This window comes from Nerophis ophidion, linkage group LG12 (genome assembly GCF_033978795.1).
Source record: "Nerophis ophidion isolate RoL-2023_Sa linkage group LG12, RoL_Noph_v1.0, whole genome shotgun sequence".
NCBI lineage: Eukaryota > Metazoa > Chordata > Actinopteri > Syngnathiformes > Syngnathidae > Nerophis > Nerophis ophidion.
Genome location: NC_084622.1, coordinates 18,761,798 through 18,776,862, shown reverse-complemented (window position 1 = coordinate 18,776,862; position 15,065 = coordinate 18,761,798). Strand labels below are relative to the sequence as shown.

Here is a 15,065-nt window from a genome sequence, read left to right as displayed (position 1 = left end):
ATCGATCGTCCTGCACGCCGCCGTTTCACGCTTCTTCCGCGCGCGCACGCGATCTTCCCGCCTTGCCGCGGAGACGCGCTTTCTGGGTGGGGATCGATACTTGGTGCAGGCGGCGGTGCTGCTGTTGCTGCTGGCCCGCGCACTGCAACTTTCTTCCGCAGGTGTTTTCCATTAGAGACGCGCGCGGCCGCACGGGAGCTCCACGGCTTGGTGGAAATGCGCGTGCACGGCATGGCGGTGGGCGGCCATATGTTGGCGTCAGTCACGCTGACTGCTTGCTGAGGGCAGGCTCGGTGATGGAGGTCACTATTAGTGATGGAGGTCACCATTAGTGTGCACTGGTGGACCTTCTGGACAACACAAGTTGCATCAGTCACACACATCATACTTCTATTACTAGTATTGTTGTTGTTGATGTCAGCCACCTGTCCTAGCGGGCGCACCTGTGTGCATCCCAGGGGACAGGAGCTTGAAGTTGCTGCAGGCGTACGAGCAGGGGAGACTGAATGCTGGAGCCTACTTTAGGCCAGCAGGGGGCGACACATTGGAGACGCGCTCACACCTCAGAATCTGCTCCTCTTTCGTTGTTGTTGTTGTTGTTGTTGTTGTTGAATAGATATTGATGAATAGTCCAAGGACAAGGGCGTGGCTAAATGACAGCACTTGGAGAAAGAATGGGAGGAAGACTTGAATGGGGCAATAGATAAAGGTGAGAAACATTTGAACAGCACAGACATAAGTGGACGCCCACAATCACCAATAAACAATAGGACATATGCATATATATGTATGTGTATATATATATATATGTGTGTATATATATATATATATATATATATACACACATATATATATGTTTGTGTATATATATACACATATATGTATACATACACACACGTGTGTGTGTGTGTGAGATGTGAATATACAGTATATGATATATGTGTTTGTATATGATAAATATGTGATATGTAAATATATGATATGGATATATGTGATGTATATGATGTAAAGCGCTTTGAGTACCTTGAAGGTAGAAAAGCGCTATACAAGTACAACCCATTTAATATATACTATATATATGTATATACATATATATATCCACACATTCATATATATATATATATATATATATATATATATATATATATATATATATATATATATATAATATATATATATATAATATGTATGATATGAATATATATAATATAGATGTATATGATGTATGTATATATACAGTATGATATGGATATATACTTTATGATATATATAATGTGGATATATATGATATACATGTTATGGATGTATAAAATGTGGGTATATACTGTATATGTGGATATATTTATTTATAATGTACATATATCTGATATATATAAATATATATATATGTGTGTGTGTGTGTGTATGTATATATATATATATATATATATATATATATATATATATATATATATATATCTCAACTACTGTTTGTGAAATATGTTCCCAAGACGTTGAAATGCCAAAAAATTCCCTTTTGGAACTATTGTTTGTCAAAAACCGGAAGATTATAGTCAGTTGCAATGAAGTAGGGACCGGTACCGAACCCGGTCCTTTTTTGGCACCCACTCCATCTTGCCGGTTCTACCGGGCACCGATTCACGTAAAACCTCCGGTGTCATGTGACGGTACTGTGGTCGCATGTGACAGTACTTGGGTCGCATGTGACGGTACTTGGGTCGCATGTGACAGTACTTGGGTCGCATGTGACGTAGCGCCTGGTTGCCCGCTCAGCCGATCTTTGCACTGAGAGCGGACTCAGTCAAACTACCTCTAGGTACCATTGACACAAAAAAACGCTCCAACATAAGTTAAGTAAATCTTCACTTTTTCCAGAAATGTGCTAGCTTGATGCTAATATACATTGGCCTCGCCATTGACATGCTACTTATTAGCATTAGCAATTTTACACAGCGATGTCAACGCCTTCAAATGTGTTAATGAAAACTACAACTAGGATGCACGTCACAATCAAACAGCAGGTGTGTAATAAGTACAGAACTTACAGTGTTAACACTTTGTAGGGTGTAACAAAAGGCAGCATCAACTCCACACTGCTGCCAAGCAACGTCTTGGACTTGTAATGGAGTTACCACTTCATGTCCCACTTGCAAATGATACTATGATGATATTGTGGTATCGCTCAGGTTGTACGCCTGGACCCACCTGGACCGGTCCTTGCTGACGGCCCACTTTCAGGCCAGGGAGTCTTGCTCCAGTTACGGCTTCCTGCTGCTGCCGGTGGGAACAGGAAAAAGAATCCAGATGGAGCCAATGAAATATTGAAATGGCTTTGTTGAGTTTGTTGGAAAGTTCACACGCTTGCGTCCGAGTCAAGCTGCTGATGTCACAGCTTTGGTGTACGGTTAGCTTAGTCTTGGACTATGGTGGTAGGTTAGTAGGTTAGTAGGTTAGTGTTAGACCAGAGCTCAGGTCTCAGACCTTTTCCAGCCCAAGATCCTGGGCTCAGCCAAGAACCAAAGCAAGATCTACTCTTGTACTATATATTATATATATATATATATATATATATATATATATATATATATACATTTTCTATTGTTTTATTGTTGTTGTTGGTCTTGCTATTGTTGTTGTATGGTTGTTTGCTGTTAGTCATTCAGTTGATGTTGTTCGTCATGTTTCTGTTTAATTAGGCTGTTGTGGTTGTTGTTAGTCATGTTATTGTTGCTGTTGGTCATGTTATTGTTGTTGTTGTTGGTCATGCTGATGTGGTTGTTGTTAGTCATGTTATTGTTGTTGGTCATGTTATTGTTGTTGTTGTTGGTCATGCTGATGTGGTTGTTGTTAGTCATGTTATTGTTATTGTTAGTCATATTATTGTTGTTGGTCATGTTATTTGTTGTTGTTAGTCATGCGGTTGTTGCTGTTAGTCATGTTATTGTTGTTGTTGGTCATGTTGTTGTTGTTGGTCATGTTATTGTTAGTTATGTTATTGTTATTGTTGGTCATGTTATTGTTGTTATTAGTCATACGGTTGTTGCTGTTAGTAATGTTATTGTTGTTGTTGGTCATGTTATTGTTGCTGTTGTTATTAGTCATACGGTTGTTGCTGTTAGTCATGTTATTGTTGTTGTTGGTCATGGTATTGTTTTTAGTCATGTTATTGTTGTTGGTGGTCATGTTGTTGTTGGTCATGCTGCCGTGGTTGTTATTAGTCATGTTACTGTTGTTGTAAGTTATGTTGTTGTTGATGTTGGTCATGTTATTGTTGTTGTTAGTCATGTTGTTGTTGATCATGCTGCTGTGGTAGTTGTTAGTCATGTTATTGTTGTTGTTAGTCATGTTATTGTTGTTGGTCATGTTTTTGTCGTTGGTGTTGTTATCGTTGTTGTTAGTCATGTTATTGTTGTTCATGTTATTGTTGTTCTTGTTGGTCATGTTATTGTTGTTGTTGTTATAAGTCATGTTAATGTTGTTGTTGGTCATGTTATTGTTGTTAGTCATGTTGTTGTTGTTGATTTTGGTCATGCTGCTGTGGTTGTTGCTGGTCATGTTATTGTTGGTCTTGCTATTGTTGTTGTTATATGGTTGTTGCTGTTAGTCATTCGGTATTTGTTAGTCATGTTTTTGTTGATCAGGATGTTGTGGTTTCTGTTAGTCATGTTATTGTTGTTAGTCATAGTGTTGTTGTTGGTCATGTTATTGTTGCTGTTAGTCATTCAGTTGTTGTTAGTCATGTTTATGTTGTTGATCATGCTGCTGTGGTAGTTGTTAGTCATGTCATTGTTGTTGTTAGTCATGTTATTGTTGTTGGTCACGTTTTTGTTATTGTTGGTGTTGTTACCGTTGTTGTTAGTCATGTTATTGTTGTTCATGTTATTGTTGTTGTTGTTGGTCATGTTATTGTTGTTGTTAGTCATGTTGTTGTTGTTGTAAGTCATGTTAATGTTGTTGTTGGTCATGTTATTGTTACTAGTCATGTTGTTGTGGTTGATTTTGGTCATGCTGCTGTGGTTGTTGTTGGTCATGTTATTGTTGGTCTTGCTATTGTTGTTGTTATATGGTTGTTGCTGTTAGTCATTCGGTATTTGTTAGTCATGTTTTTGTTGATCAGGATGTTGTGGTTTTTGTTAGTCATGTTATTGTTGTTAGTCATAGTATTATTGTTGTTGGTTATGTTATTGTTGCTGTTAGTCATTCAGTTGTTGTTAGTCATGTTTATGTTGTTGATCAGGCTGTTGTGGTTGTTGTTATTCATGTTATTGTTAGCCAGGGTATTGTTGTTAGTCGTATTATTGTTGTTGGTCATGTTATTGTTGTTGTTAGTCATGCGCTTGTTGTTGTTGGTCATGTTGTTGTTGTTGTTGGTCATGTTATTGTTGTTTTTGGTCATGTTATTGTTAGTCATGTTAGCGTTGTAAGTCATGTTAATGTTGTTGTTAGTTGTGGTATTATTGTTGTTGGTCATGTTGTTGTTGTTAGTCATGCGGTTGTTGCTGTTAGTCATGTTGTTGTTATTGTTGGTCATGTTGTTGTTGGTCATGTTATTGTTAGTCATGTTAGTGTTGCTGTAAGTCATGTTAATGTTGTTGTTAGTCATGTTGTTGTTGTTGGTCATGTTATTGTTAGTCATGTTGTTGTTGTTGTTGGTCATGCTGCTGTGGTTGTTGTTAGTCATGTTATTGTTGTTGTAAGTCATGTTGTTGTTGTTGGTCATGTTATTGTTATTGTTGGTCTTGCTATTGTTGTTGTTATATGGTTGTTGCTGTTAGTCATTTGGTTGTTGTTAGTCATGTTTCTGTTGTTAATCAGGCTGTTGTGGTTGTTGTTAGTCATGTTATTGTTGTTAGTCATGTTCTTGTTGTTGTTGGTCATGTTATTGTTGCTGTTAGTCCTTCTGTTGTTGTTAGTCATGTTTATGTTGTTGATCAGGCTGTTGTGGTTGTTGTTAGTCATGTTATTGTTATTGTTAGTCATATTATTGTTGTTAGTCATGTTATTGTTTTTGTTAGTCATGCGGTTGTTGCTGTTAGTCATGTTATTGTTGTTGTTGGTCATGTTATTGTTGTTGGTCATGCTGCTGTGGTTGTTGTTAGTCATGTTATTGTTGTTGTAAGTCATGTTAATGTTGTTGTTAGTCATGTTTTTGTTGTTATTGTTGTTGTTGTTGGTCATTTCATAATTTTTATTGTTGTTGTTATATGGTTATTGCTGTTAGTCATTCGATTGCTGTTGTTAGTCATGTTTCTGTTTGATCAAGCTTAAGTGGTTGTTGTCAGACATGTTATTGACGTTAATAATATTATTGTTGTTGTTGATTATGTTATTGTTGGTCATGTTATTGTTCCTGTTAAGTCATGTGGTTGTTGCTGTTAGTCATTCAGTTGTTGTTAGTCATGTTTATGTTGTTGATCAGGCTGTTGTGGTTTTTGTTAGTCATGTTATTGTTGTTGGTCATGTTATTGTTGTTAGTCATACTGTTGTTGCTGTTAGTCATGTTATTGTTTTTAGTCATGTTAGTGTTGTTGTTGTTGTTAGTTATGTTATTGTTGTTCTTGGCCATGCTGCTGTGGTTGTTGTTAGTCATGTTATTGTTGTTGTTAGTCATGTTAGTGTTGTTGTTAGTCAGGTTATTGTTGTTGTTAGTCATGTTATTGTTGTTGTTGGTCATTTTATTGTTGTTGTTAGTCATGTTGTTGTTCATGCTGCTGTGGTAGTTGTTAGTCATGTTATTGTTGTTGTTAGTCATATTATTGTTGTTGTTATGTTATTGTCGGTCATGTTATTGTTGGTCTTGTTATTGTTGTATGGTTGTTGCTGTTAGTCATTCGGTTGCTGTTGTTAGTCATGTTTCTGTTTGATCGGGCTGTTGTGGTTGTTGTTAGTCATGTTACTGTTGTTAATCATATTATTGTATTCCAAGATGGCGGCGCCCGGACGGGCTACGTCCTCGAGGGGGTCTTGCTAAAGATGGAACATTTAGCAGAAATACCGGACAATTCCACAGACTTTATGGCTGGCTCACATCGTGATCACGGACCGCCAGACACTTCTGGATGTGGACATATCGGGCCGTTTTGGACAGATAGACGCGTGCGTGCTAAACATGCTAACTAGCATGGGAATACGTCGGCGGCTACATCCAGCGGCCTGTGAAGCAGGGGAGTCTAGTAGCAGCGGGGGCCGTCTACGGAGCAGACGCCAGCGGTGTGATCGGAAACGCGGATGTCGAGCGGGGCTAAAAACAAAGCAGAAGGCTAATCCCCACAGAACACCACTTCCCTCCATCCTGAAGACGGATTTAAATGGAAAATGCGAGACTACTGGTCTGGGTAAGGAGTCAGTTAAATTAGAACACGTTTTTTCTGCTTTGAGTGTTTCAGAGTTGGACATGAGTTTTACTGAGGTGGCTAACTATGATGCGTGCAGTTTATCAAAGCAACAAACAAACAATCGGAAAATCCCCGTTACTGAGGTGGCTAACCATGATGCGTGCAGTTTATCAAAGCAACAAACAAACAATCGGAAAATCCCCGTTACTGAGGTGGCTAACCATGATGCGTGCAGTTTATCAAAGCAACAATCAAACAATCGGAAAATTCCTGTCGTATCAATTCCTAGATATGGTCGTAACTATACTAAATGCACTGGGCATAATAAACACAACATTATTAATATTGCTACTACGGATAATTTGATCAAAAACTCCCTAAAACAGCCCACTACCTATAATATAGGTTTTTTAAACATAAGATCATTGTCTCCCAAAACGTTATTAGTTAATGATATTATCAGAGACAACAATCTTAACGTCATCGGTCTCAGCGAAACCTGGCTTAAACCAAACGACTTTTTTGCGCTAAATGAGGCATGTCCTCCTAACTTTACACATGCGCATATTGCCCGTCCGCTTAAAAGGGGTGGGGGGGTCGCACTAATATACAACGAAAACTTTAACCTTAGTCCTAACATAAATAATAAATATAAATCGTTTGAGGTGCTTACTATGAAGTCTGTCACACCGCTGCCTCTACACCTGGCTGTTATCTACCGCCCCCCAGGGCCCTATTCGGACTTTATCAATGAATTCTCAGAGTTCGTTGCTGATCTAGTGACACACGCCGATCTAGTGACACACGCCGATAATCTAATCATAATGGGGGACTTTAATATCCATATGAATACCCCATCGGACCCACCGTGCGTAGCGCTCCAGACTGTAATTGATAGCTGTGGTCTCACACAAATAATAAATGAACCCACGCATCGCAACGGTAATACGATAGACCTAGTGCTTGTCAGGGGTATCACCGTCTCCAAAGTTACGATACTCCCGTATACTAAAGTATTGTCCGATCATTACCTTATAAAATTCGAGGTTCAGACGCATGTTCGTCAAACTAATAATAATAATAACTGCTATAGCAGCCGCAACATTAATCCGGCCACAACGACAACTCTTGCTGACCTACTGCCCTCGGTAATGGCACCATTCCCAAAGTATGTGGGCTCTATTGATAACCTCACTAACAACTTTAACGACACCCTGCGCGAAACCATTGATAACATAGCACCGCTAAAGTTAAAAAAGGCTCCAAAAAAGCGCACCCCGTGGTTTACAGAAGAAACTAGAGCTCAGAAATTATTATGTAGAAAGCTGGAACGCAAATGGCGCACGACTAAACTTGAGGTGCACCATCAAGCATGGAGTGATGGTTTAATAACTTATAAACGCATGCTTACCTTAGCTAAAGCTAAATATTACTCAAATCTCATCCACCGTAATAAAAACGATCCTAAATTTTTGTTTAGTACGGTAGCATCGCTAACCCAACAAGGGACCCCTTCCAGTAGCTCAACCCACTCAGCTGATGACTTTATGCAATTCTTTAGTAAGAAAATTGAAGTCGTTAGAAAGGAGATTAAAGACAATGCGTCCCAGCTACAACGGGGTTCTATTAACACTGATACGATGGTATATACGGCGGATACTGCCCTCCAAAATAGTTTCTCTCGTTTTGAGGAAATAACATTAGAGGAATTGTTACAACGTGTAAATGGAATAAAACAGACAACGTGCTTACTTGACCCTCTTCCTGGGAAACTGATCAAGGAGCTCTTTGTATTATTAGGTCCATCAGTGCTAAATATTATAAACTTATCACTCTCCTCGGGCACTGTTCCCCTAGCATTCAAAAAAGCGGTTATTCATCCTCTTCTTAAAAGACCTAACCTCGATCCTGACCTCATGGTAAACTACCGACCGGTGTCTCACCTTCCCTTTATTTCAAAAATCCTTGAAAAAATTGTTGCGGAGCAGTTAAATGAACACTTAGCGTCTAACAATCTATGTGAAACCTTCAATCCGGTTTCAGGACAAATCACTCCACGGAGACAGCCCTCGCAAAAATGACTAATGATCTATTGCTAACGATGGATTCTGATGCGTCATCTATGTTGCTGCTCCTCGATCTTAGCGCTGCTTTCGATACCGTCGATCATAATATTTTATTAGAACGTATCAAAACACGAATTGGTATGTCAGACTTAGCCCTGTCTTGGTTTAACTCTTATCTTACTGATAGGATGCAGTGTGTCTCCCATAACAATGTGACCTCGGACTACGTTAAGGTAACGTGTGGAGTTCCCCAGGGTTCGGTCCTTGGCCCTGCACTCTTCAGCATCTACATGCTGCCGCTAGGTGACATCATACGCAAATACGGTATTAGCTTTCACTGTTATGCTGATGACACCCAACTCTACATGCCCCTAAAGCTGACCAACACGCCGGATTGTAGTCAGCTGGAGGCGTGTCTTAATGAAATTAAACAATGGATGTCCGCTAACTTTTTGCAACTCAACGCCAAAAAAACGGAAATGCTGATTATCGGTCCTGCTAGACACCGAACTCTATTTAATAATACAACTCTAACATTTGACAACCAAACAATTAAACAAGGCGACACGGTAAAGAATCTGGGTGTTATCTTCGACCCAACTCTCTCCTTTGAGGCACACATTAAAAGCGTTGCTAAAACGGCCTTCTTTCATCTCCGTAATATCGCTAAAATTCGCTCCATTCTGTCCACTAAAGACGCTTAGATCATTATCCATGCGTTTGTTACGTCTCGCCTCGACTACTGTAACGTATTATTTTCGGGTCTCCCCATGTCTAGCATTAAAAGATTACAGTTGGTACAAAATGCGGCTGCTAGACTTTTGACAAGAACAAGAAAGTTTGATCACATTACGCCTGTCCTGGCTCACCTGCACTGGCTTCCTGTGCACTTAAGATGTGACTTTAAGGTTTTACTACTTATGTATAAAATACTACACGGTCTAGCTCCATCCTATCTTGCCGATTGTATTGTACCATATGTCCCGGCAAGAAATCTGCGTCCGCTACCCTTGGGATGGTTTCCTGCTGGCTCCGCTGTGAACGGGACTCTCGCTGCTGTGTTGGATCCGCTTTGGACTGGACTCTCGCGACTGTGTTGGATCCATTGTGGATTGAACTTTCACAGTATCATGTTAGACCCGCTCGACATCCATTGCTTTCCTCCTCTCTAAGGTTCTCATAGTCATTATTGTCACCGACGTCCCACTGGGTCATTTTGTCACCGATGTCGCACTGGGTGTGAGTTTTCCTTGCCCTTAGTCCTTCTGTTGTTGTTAGTCATGTTTATGTTGTTGATCAGGCTGTTGTGGTTGTTGTTAGTCATGTTATTGTTATTGTTAGTCATATTATTGTTGTTAGTCATGTTATTGTTTTTGTTAGTCATGCGGTTGTTGCTGTTAGTCATGTTATTGTTGATGTCCCACTGGGTGTGAGTTTTCCTTGCCCTTATGTGGGCCTACCGAGGATGTCGTGGTGGTTTGTGCAGCCCTTTGAGACACTAGTGATTTAGGGCTATATAAGTAAACATTGATTGATTGATTGATTGATTGATTGATTGTTGTTGTCGATCATGTTATTGTTGCTGTTAGTCATTCAGTTGTTGTTAGTCATGTTTATGTTGTTGATCGGGCTGTTGTCGTTGTTGTTGGTCATGTTATTGTTGTTGTTAGTCATGTTATAGTTGTTAGTCATTTTATGGTTGTTGTTGGTCATGTTATTGTTGTTGTTGGTCATACTGTTGCTGCTGTTAGTCTTGTGGTTGTTGCTGTTAGTCATTCGTTTTTTTTGTTGTTCGTCATGTTTCTGTTGTTGATCAGGCGGTTGTGGTTGTTAGTCATCTTATTGTTGTTGTTGTTGTTGTTTTTAGTCATCTTATTGTTGTCGAGGTTGTTTTTTTGACCTATTATTGTTGTTAGTCATGCGGTTGTTGCTCTTAGACATGTGGTTGTTTTTGTTAGCCATGTTATTGTTGTTGTTAGTCATGTTGTTGTTGTTGTTAGTAATGTTATTGTTGTTAGTCATGTTGTTGTTGTTAGTCATGCTGTTGTTGTTGTTAGTAATGTTATTTTGCTGTTAGTCATGCTGTTGTTGTTTTTAGTAATGTTATTGTTGTTAGTCATTTGGTTGTTGTTCATGTTATTGTTGTTATATGGTTGTTGCTGTTAGTCATGCGGTTGTTGTTGTAAGTCAAGCTATTGTTGCTGTTAGTCATGTTATTGTTAGTCATGTTCCCTGCGATGAGGTGGCGACTTGTCCAGGGTGTACCCCGCCTTCCGCCCGATTGTAGCTGAGATAGGCGCCAGCGCCCCCGCGACCCCAAAAGGGAATAAGCGGTAGAAAATGAATCGATGTTATTGTTGTTGCTGTTATTCATGCAGTTGTTGTTGTTAGTCATGTTATTGTTGTTGCTGTTATTCATGCTGTTGTTGTTAGTCAAGTTATTGCTGCTGTTAGTCATGCGGTAGTTGCTGTTAGTCATGTTATTGTTGTTGTTAGTCATGTTATTGTTGTTGGTCATGTTATTGTTATTGTTGGTCTTGTTATTGTTGTTGTTATATGGTTGTTGCTGTTAGTCATGTTATTGCGTACTTGTACGGTATCACCTTTCAGCGACTTCTCCGTCAAACACCCCATCAGCACCTTCTCCATATTCTCATGGATAAATGTTCAGATGTCATCTCAAAGTCCTTGGGTGGTGTTACGCACTCGTTGTGCTTCAGTATGACGCAGACAAGCAGCGCTACGCTCCAACCGCTACACCAAGCTAGCAAGCGACACGCTTTTTGATGATGTCCTTCACATATATCATCCACTTTGTCTTCCCAGCACTGTCTTTCACACTCACCTTGTCCACAGCCCTGCTGGGAAACACTTAAGTTAGGTCCACGTGGAGCTAGAAGCTAATGCTAACGAGGAGGGATCGTATGTTTTGGCAGGACCTCCTGGCGGCGTCAGAGTGACCTTCACAACTCAAGGACACGGAGGTGTGGTCCCGCCCACACACAACACTTGCAGATTGGTAGTGGACTTGCTTTGAGTCACGGCCCTCACACACATCAGCAGAGAAACCACAAGAGCCAAACTTCAAACGCTCTTCCACCTTCGCTAAACCGCCCTTCAATCAATTTAGGGCCGACTCAGATGTCCTCATGCCAAAAACTGAATCTGATCTTTAGTACAGTACTGCAACTACGGATATTTAGGAGAAAAATAAGTTCTCCTCCCATAGTAGTCCTGTCATCTTGGAGGATCGAGTTGGATCAGAATGTGCTGCTTACTTTGTGTTACCTTTATTTACTCAGGAGAGGAACTACCTCTTCTTGGAGTGTTCTTTTAGGGCAGATACTGATACCGATTATAGGCCGATATTTGGAGGTGATAATAATTTGCAGTAAAAGATATAAAACATAATTATTATATGTCAGTAAACAATATGGTTTTATACTAAATACTACAGGTATTTATCATGTGTATATAATGTATCTGCTGATGTAGTATTACTACTAACTCACAATATGTGCTGTATCGATCCGTTGTGGTGAAGAAGGAGCTGAGCCGGAAGGCAAAGCTCTCAATATATCTGGTCCATCTACGTTCCCATCCTCACCTATGGTCATGAGCTTTAGATCATGACCAAAAGGACAATATCACGGGTAAAAGCGGCCCAAATGAGCTTCTTCCGCCAGGTAGCGGGTCTCTCCCTTAGAGATAGGGTGAGAAGCTCTGTCATCCGGGAGGAGATCAAAGTAAAGCCGCTGCTCCTCCACATGGAGAGGAGCCAGATGAGGTGGTTCAGGCATCTGGTCAAGATGCCACCCGAACACCTCCTTAGGGATGTTTTTAGGGCACGTCTAACTGGTAGGAGGCCACAGGGAAGACCTAGGACACTTTGAGAAGACTATGTCTCCCGGCTGGCCTGGGAATGCCTCGGGATCCCCCGGGAGGAGCTGGACCAAGTGGCTGGGGAGAGGGAAGTCTGGGCTTCCCTGCTTAAGCTGCTCGGATAAGCAGAAGAAGATGGGTGGATGGATGGATGGATGGATGGATGGATGGATGGATGGATGGTGTGAATTTTAGAGTGTGTTGGTAGTGCATTCCACTGTGTGCTGGCTAAATAGTAGAATGCATTTTTACCCATGACGAGGTCTGAGGAAGTCCCTCCGGTGTAGTACCTGTGAGCATCTCTTAGTCTGCTGAAATAGTCGGACAAGTACTCGGGGACACTTTCTCTGAGTGTTTGGAATAGCAGGCACGTTGCAATTTGGTGTACTCTTTCCTAAAGTCTAAGCCATCCCTATTTTGTAACGTGAGTTAGGCTAGTCCTGTGTGGGAGGTTGAGCAGGAGTCTCACCAGCTTGTTTAGTTTTTAGTGACTTCGGGATCGTGGTGAAGCATGAGGGGCAGGCGTAGTCCACATGACACACTTTGAGCCTCTTAAGTCGACCCCTGTTGACAAACACAGGAATCTACTTTGATTATTCATCTTGGTGATTGCTTTTAATGCCAGTTTTTCACCCGAGAGAGTCTTGTCCAATACACAACCTGGGTCAATGTCCTCGTCTTTGCTGCTGATTGTGCTATCACTGAATGAAGACCCTGAAGAGTAGGGGCGTAACAAGTCAGTGATGTAGTGAAGGGACCTACCATGCAGCGCACGGAAAGTCAAGACTAAAATCTTCAGCTCAATGCGAAATTTGACTGGAAGCCAATGAAGAAGAGCCAATGAAGTCTTTGGTATGCTGCTCTTTTTTGGCCTGGTGTAGTTTGAATATAGAAGAACTTCTTGGCTCAGCCGAGTTTTAAAAAGTTGATTAAGGCACTGAAGGTGAACTGTCCTCTATTGGGTCTCACAATAAAGTAGCAGTGCACGCTGCTCCCAGGACAATAAATCTCTTCCTGTTTGCCTCACCACTTGACCCGGAGGTGCGTAAATTACCGCAAGAAGTGGAGCTGTGATGTGTGGAACTTCAAGAACTACAAGCATTAGTTTGAGCTGCGAGAGTTGAAAATGGAGGCATCGTCCCCGCCGGGGTAGTGCAGATGGCCGAACAGTGCGTAGGAGACCCAACTCCATGTTGTTCATGCCTTGGTCTAGTCTGGCCTTTCTGTGAGGGAGTCGTGGACAAATATGTCTTCCTTGAGCAGCTGGCAACAACCTTGAAATGGCCTAAAGTTTTTATTGCGGTGTGTTTTTACGAGTAAAGCCCAGGAGGTTTACGCCTCTTTCACCTGAGTCCAGTTGGGGTCATTACCAGGTGATTGTAAGACACATCCTCAATGATGTGCCTGAGATCACTGGGGGTTTCGGGTCTTTCAACATCATACCCCCTCCTTCAGGTGACCCAGCCGTGGTTGATCAGACCCCAGCTTGTGTCCCAGTATTATTGGCCCACAGTTTGCTCCTCCTGATCCAAAGCCATCTAGAAGCTCTCTCTGCTGCCTCCATGGTGGCCTTGATGACCTTCCTTTTCCCATCACCCGTGATGCCAAGTAGTTTAAACACCTAACACAAGCCTCTACACCCCACTTCAATGGGCTCACAGCGTGCCTTCCAGCCTCCTCTGCGGCATTGCTCGACTAGCTCCTGGTACTTTGACCGCTTCCGCGATGATTCTGGCTGTTTGCTCGTGGAATTGGTGCCACACTTTGTGTTTGCTTGCAGGAGGCCACTTGATACGAGGCTGCTTAATTACTTTGCTGGGAGCTGGAGGGTTTATCACATGGAGGTTCTGGGCTCTGTGGGTCGTCTCCCGGCCGGGTTCCTCCGTCGTCTCACCAGGACTCGGTCCTGTGCGCTGTGTCACTCTCCTGCACCAAGCATTTCATTCAACCTGTTCCGTCAGTAAACTTACAGGCAAAAGTCTGGCTGGTTTAAAACAGCCGACGGGCAAAGTCTGTTGAGTTTGGGTGTGAAAGATTGTGTTTATGATCGCTGGTGCTCTGCACAAAGGTGTCGGATTGTGACCAACTTGGCGATCTGGTTTTAATGGCGACATGTAAGAATGGCGCAGCACGGGGGTTCTGGAGTTGGTGCGTGTGCCTCACGATACGAAGGTCCTGGGTTCTGGGCTGAGAATCCTTCTGTGTGGAGTTTGCATGTTCTCCCCGTGACTGCGTGGGTTGCTTCCTGGTAGTCCGGCTTCCTCCCACCTGCGAAGACATGCACCTGGGGATAGGTTGATTGGCAACACTAAACTGGCCCTAGGGTGTGAATGTCGTCTATCTATCTGTGCTGACCCTTGTCCAGTGTGTACCCCGCCTTCCGCCCCAATGCAGATGGGATAGGCTCCAACACCCCCAGCGACCCCATAAGGGACACGCTGTAGAAAATGGACAGATGGATGGTTTTGTTGTTACGTAAGTGGATCCCACCTTACGTGTCCGAGTGTGACGACTCCAGATTGTGGTTCCAAAACACCTTTTGGTCTGAGATACCGAGTGGAGTCCATAACAGTCCTTTTGCTGGTCCCTTAGGGGTCAGCAAGACCATCACGTTCCAGTCCAGACTGTTGGTCTGGGTAAGGAAGAGTTGTGACATACGTCGAACCGCTTGGAAACCTCACTTGTAAGAATGTCAGAATGGTCTTCCTGACCATGCAGTGACATGTTGAAATTAAAGCTGCAAGCAGCGATGGACGGGACTGCTTTGGCTGCAGCCCCCGTG

At 42.0% G+C, this 15,065-nt stretch overlaps 1 protein-coding gene across 1 annotated transcript; it reads left to right on the top strand.

The window, feature by feature from the left end:
- Positions 1-6,109: 6,109 nt before the first annotated feature.
- On the top strand, positions 6,110-13,908 carry LOC133563748 (uncharacterized). Its single transcript, XM_061918045.1, has 2 exons — positions 6,110-7,500; positions 13,641-13,908. The coding sequence occupies exons 1-2, from the start codon at positions 6,110-6,112 to the stop codon at positions 13,906-13,908; spliced, it is 1,659 nt and encodes a 552-aa protein (XP_061774029.1).
- The last annotated feature ends 1,157 nt before the right edge of the window (positions 13,909-15,065 follow it).

Excerpts from the sequence above, each read along its gene's own strand:
- LOC133563748 (XM_061918045.1), top strand. The coding sequence starts at position 6,110 with ATGCTAACTAGCATGGGAATACGTCGGCGGCTACATCCAGCGGCCTGT. Across the intron at positions 7,501-13,640 it reads TCGGTAATGGCACCATTCCC|TTGGGGTCATTACCAGGTGA; the intron begins AAAGTATGTGGG and ends ACCTGAGTCCAG.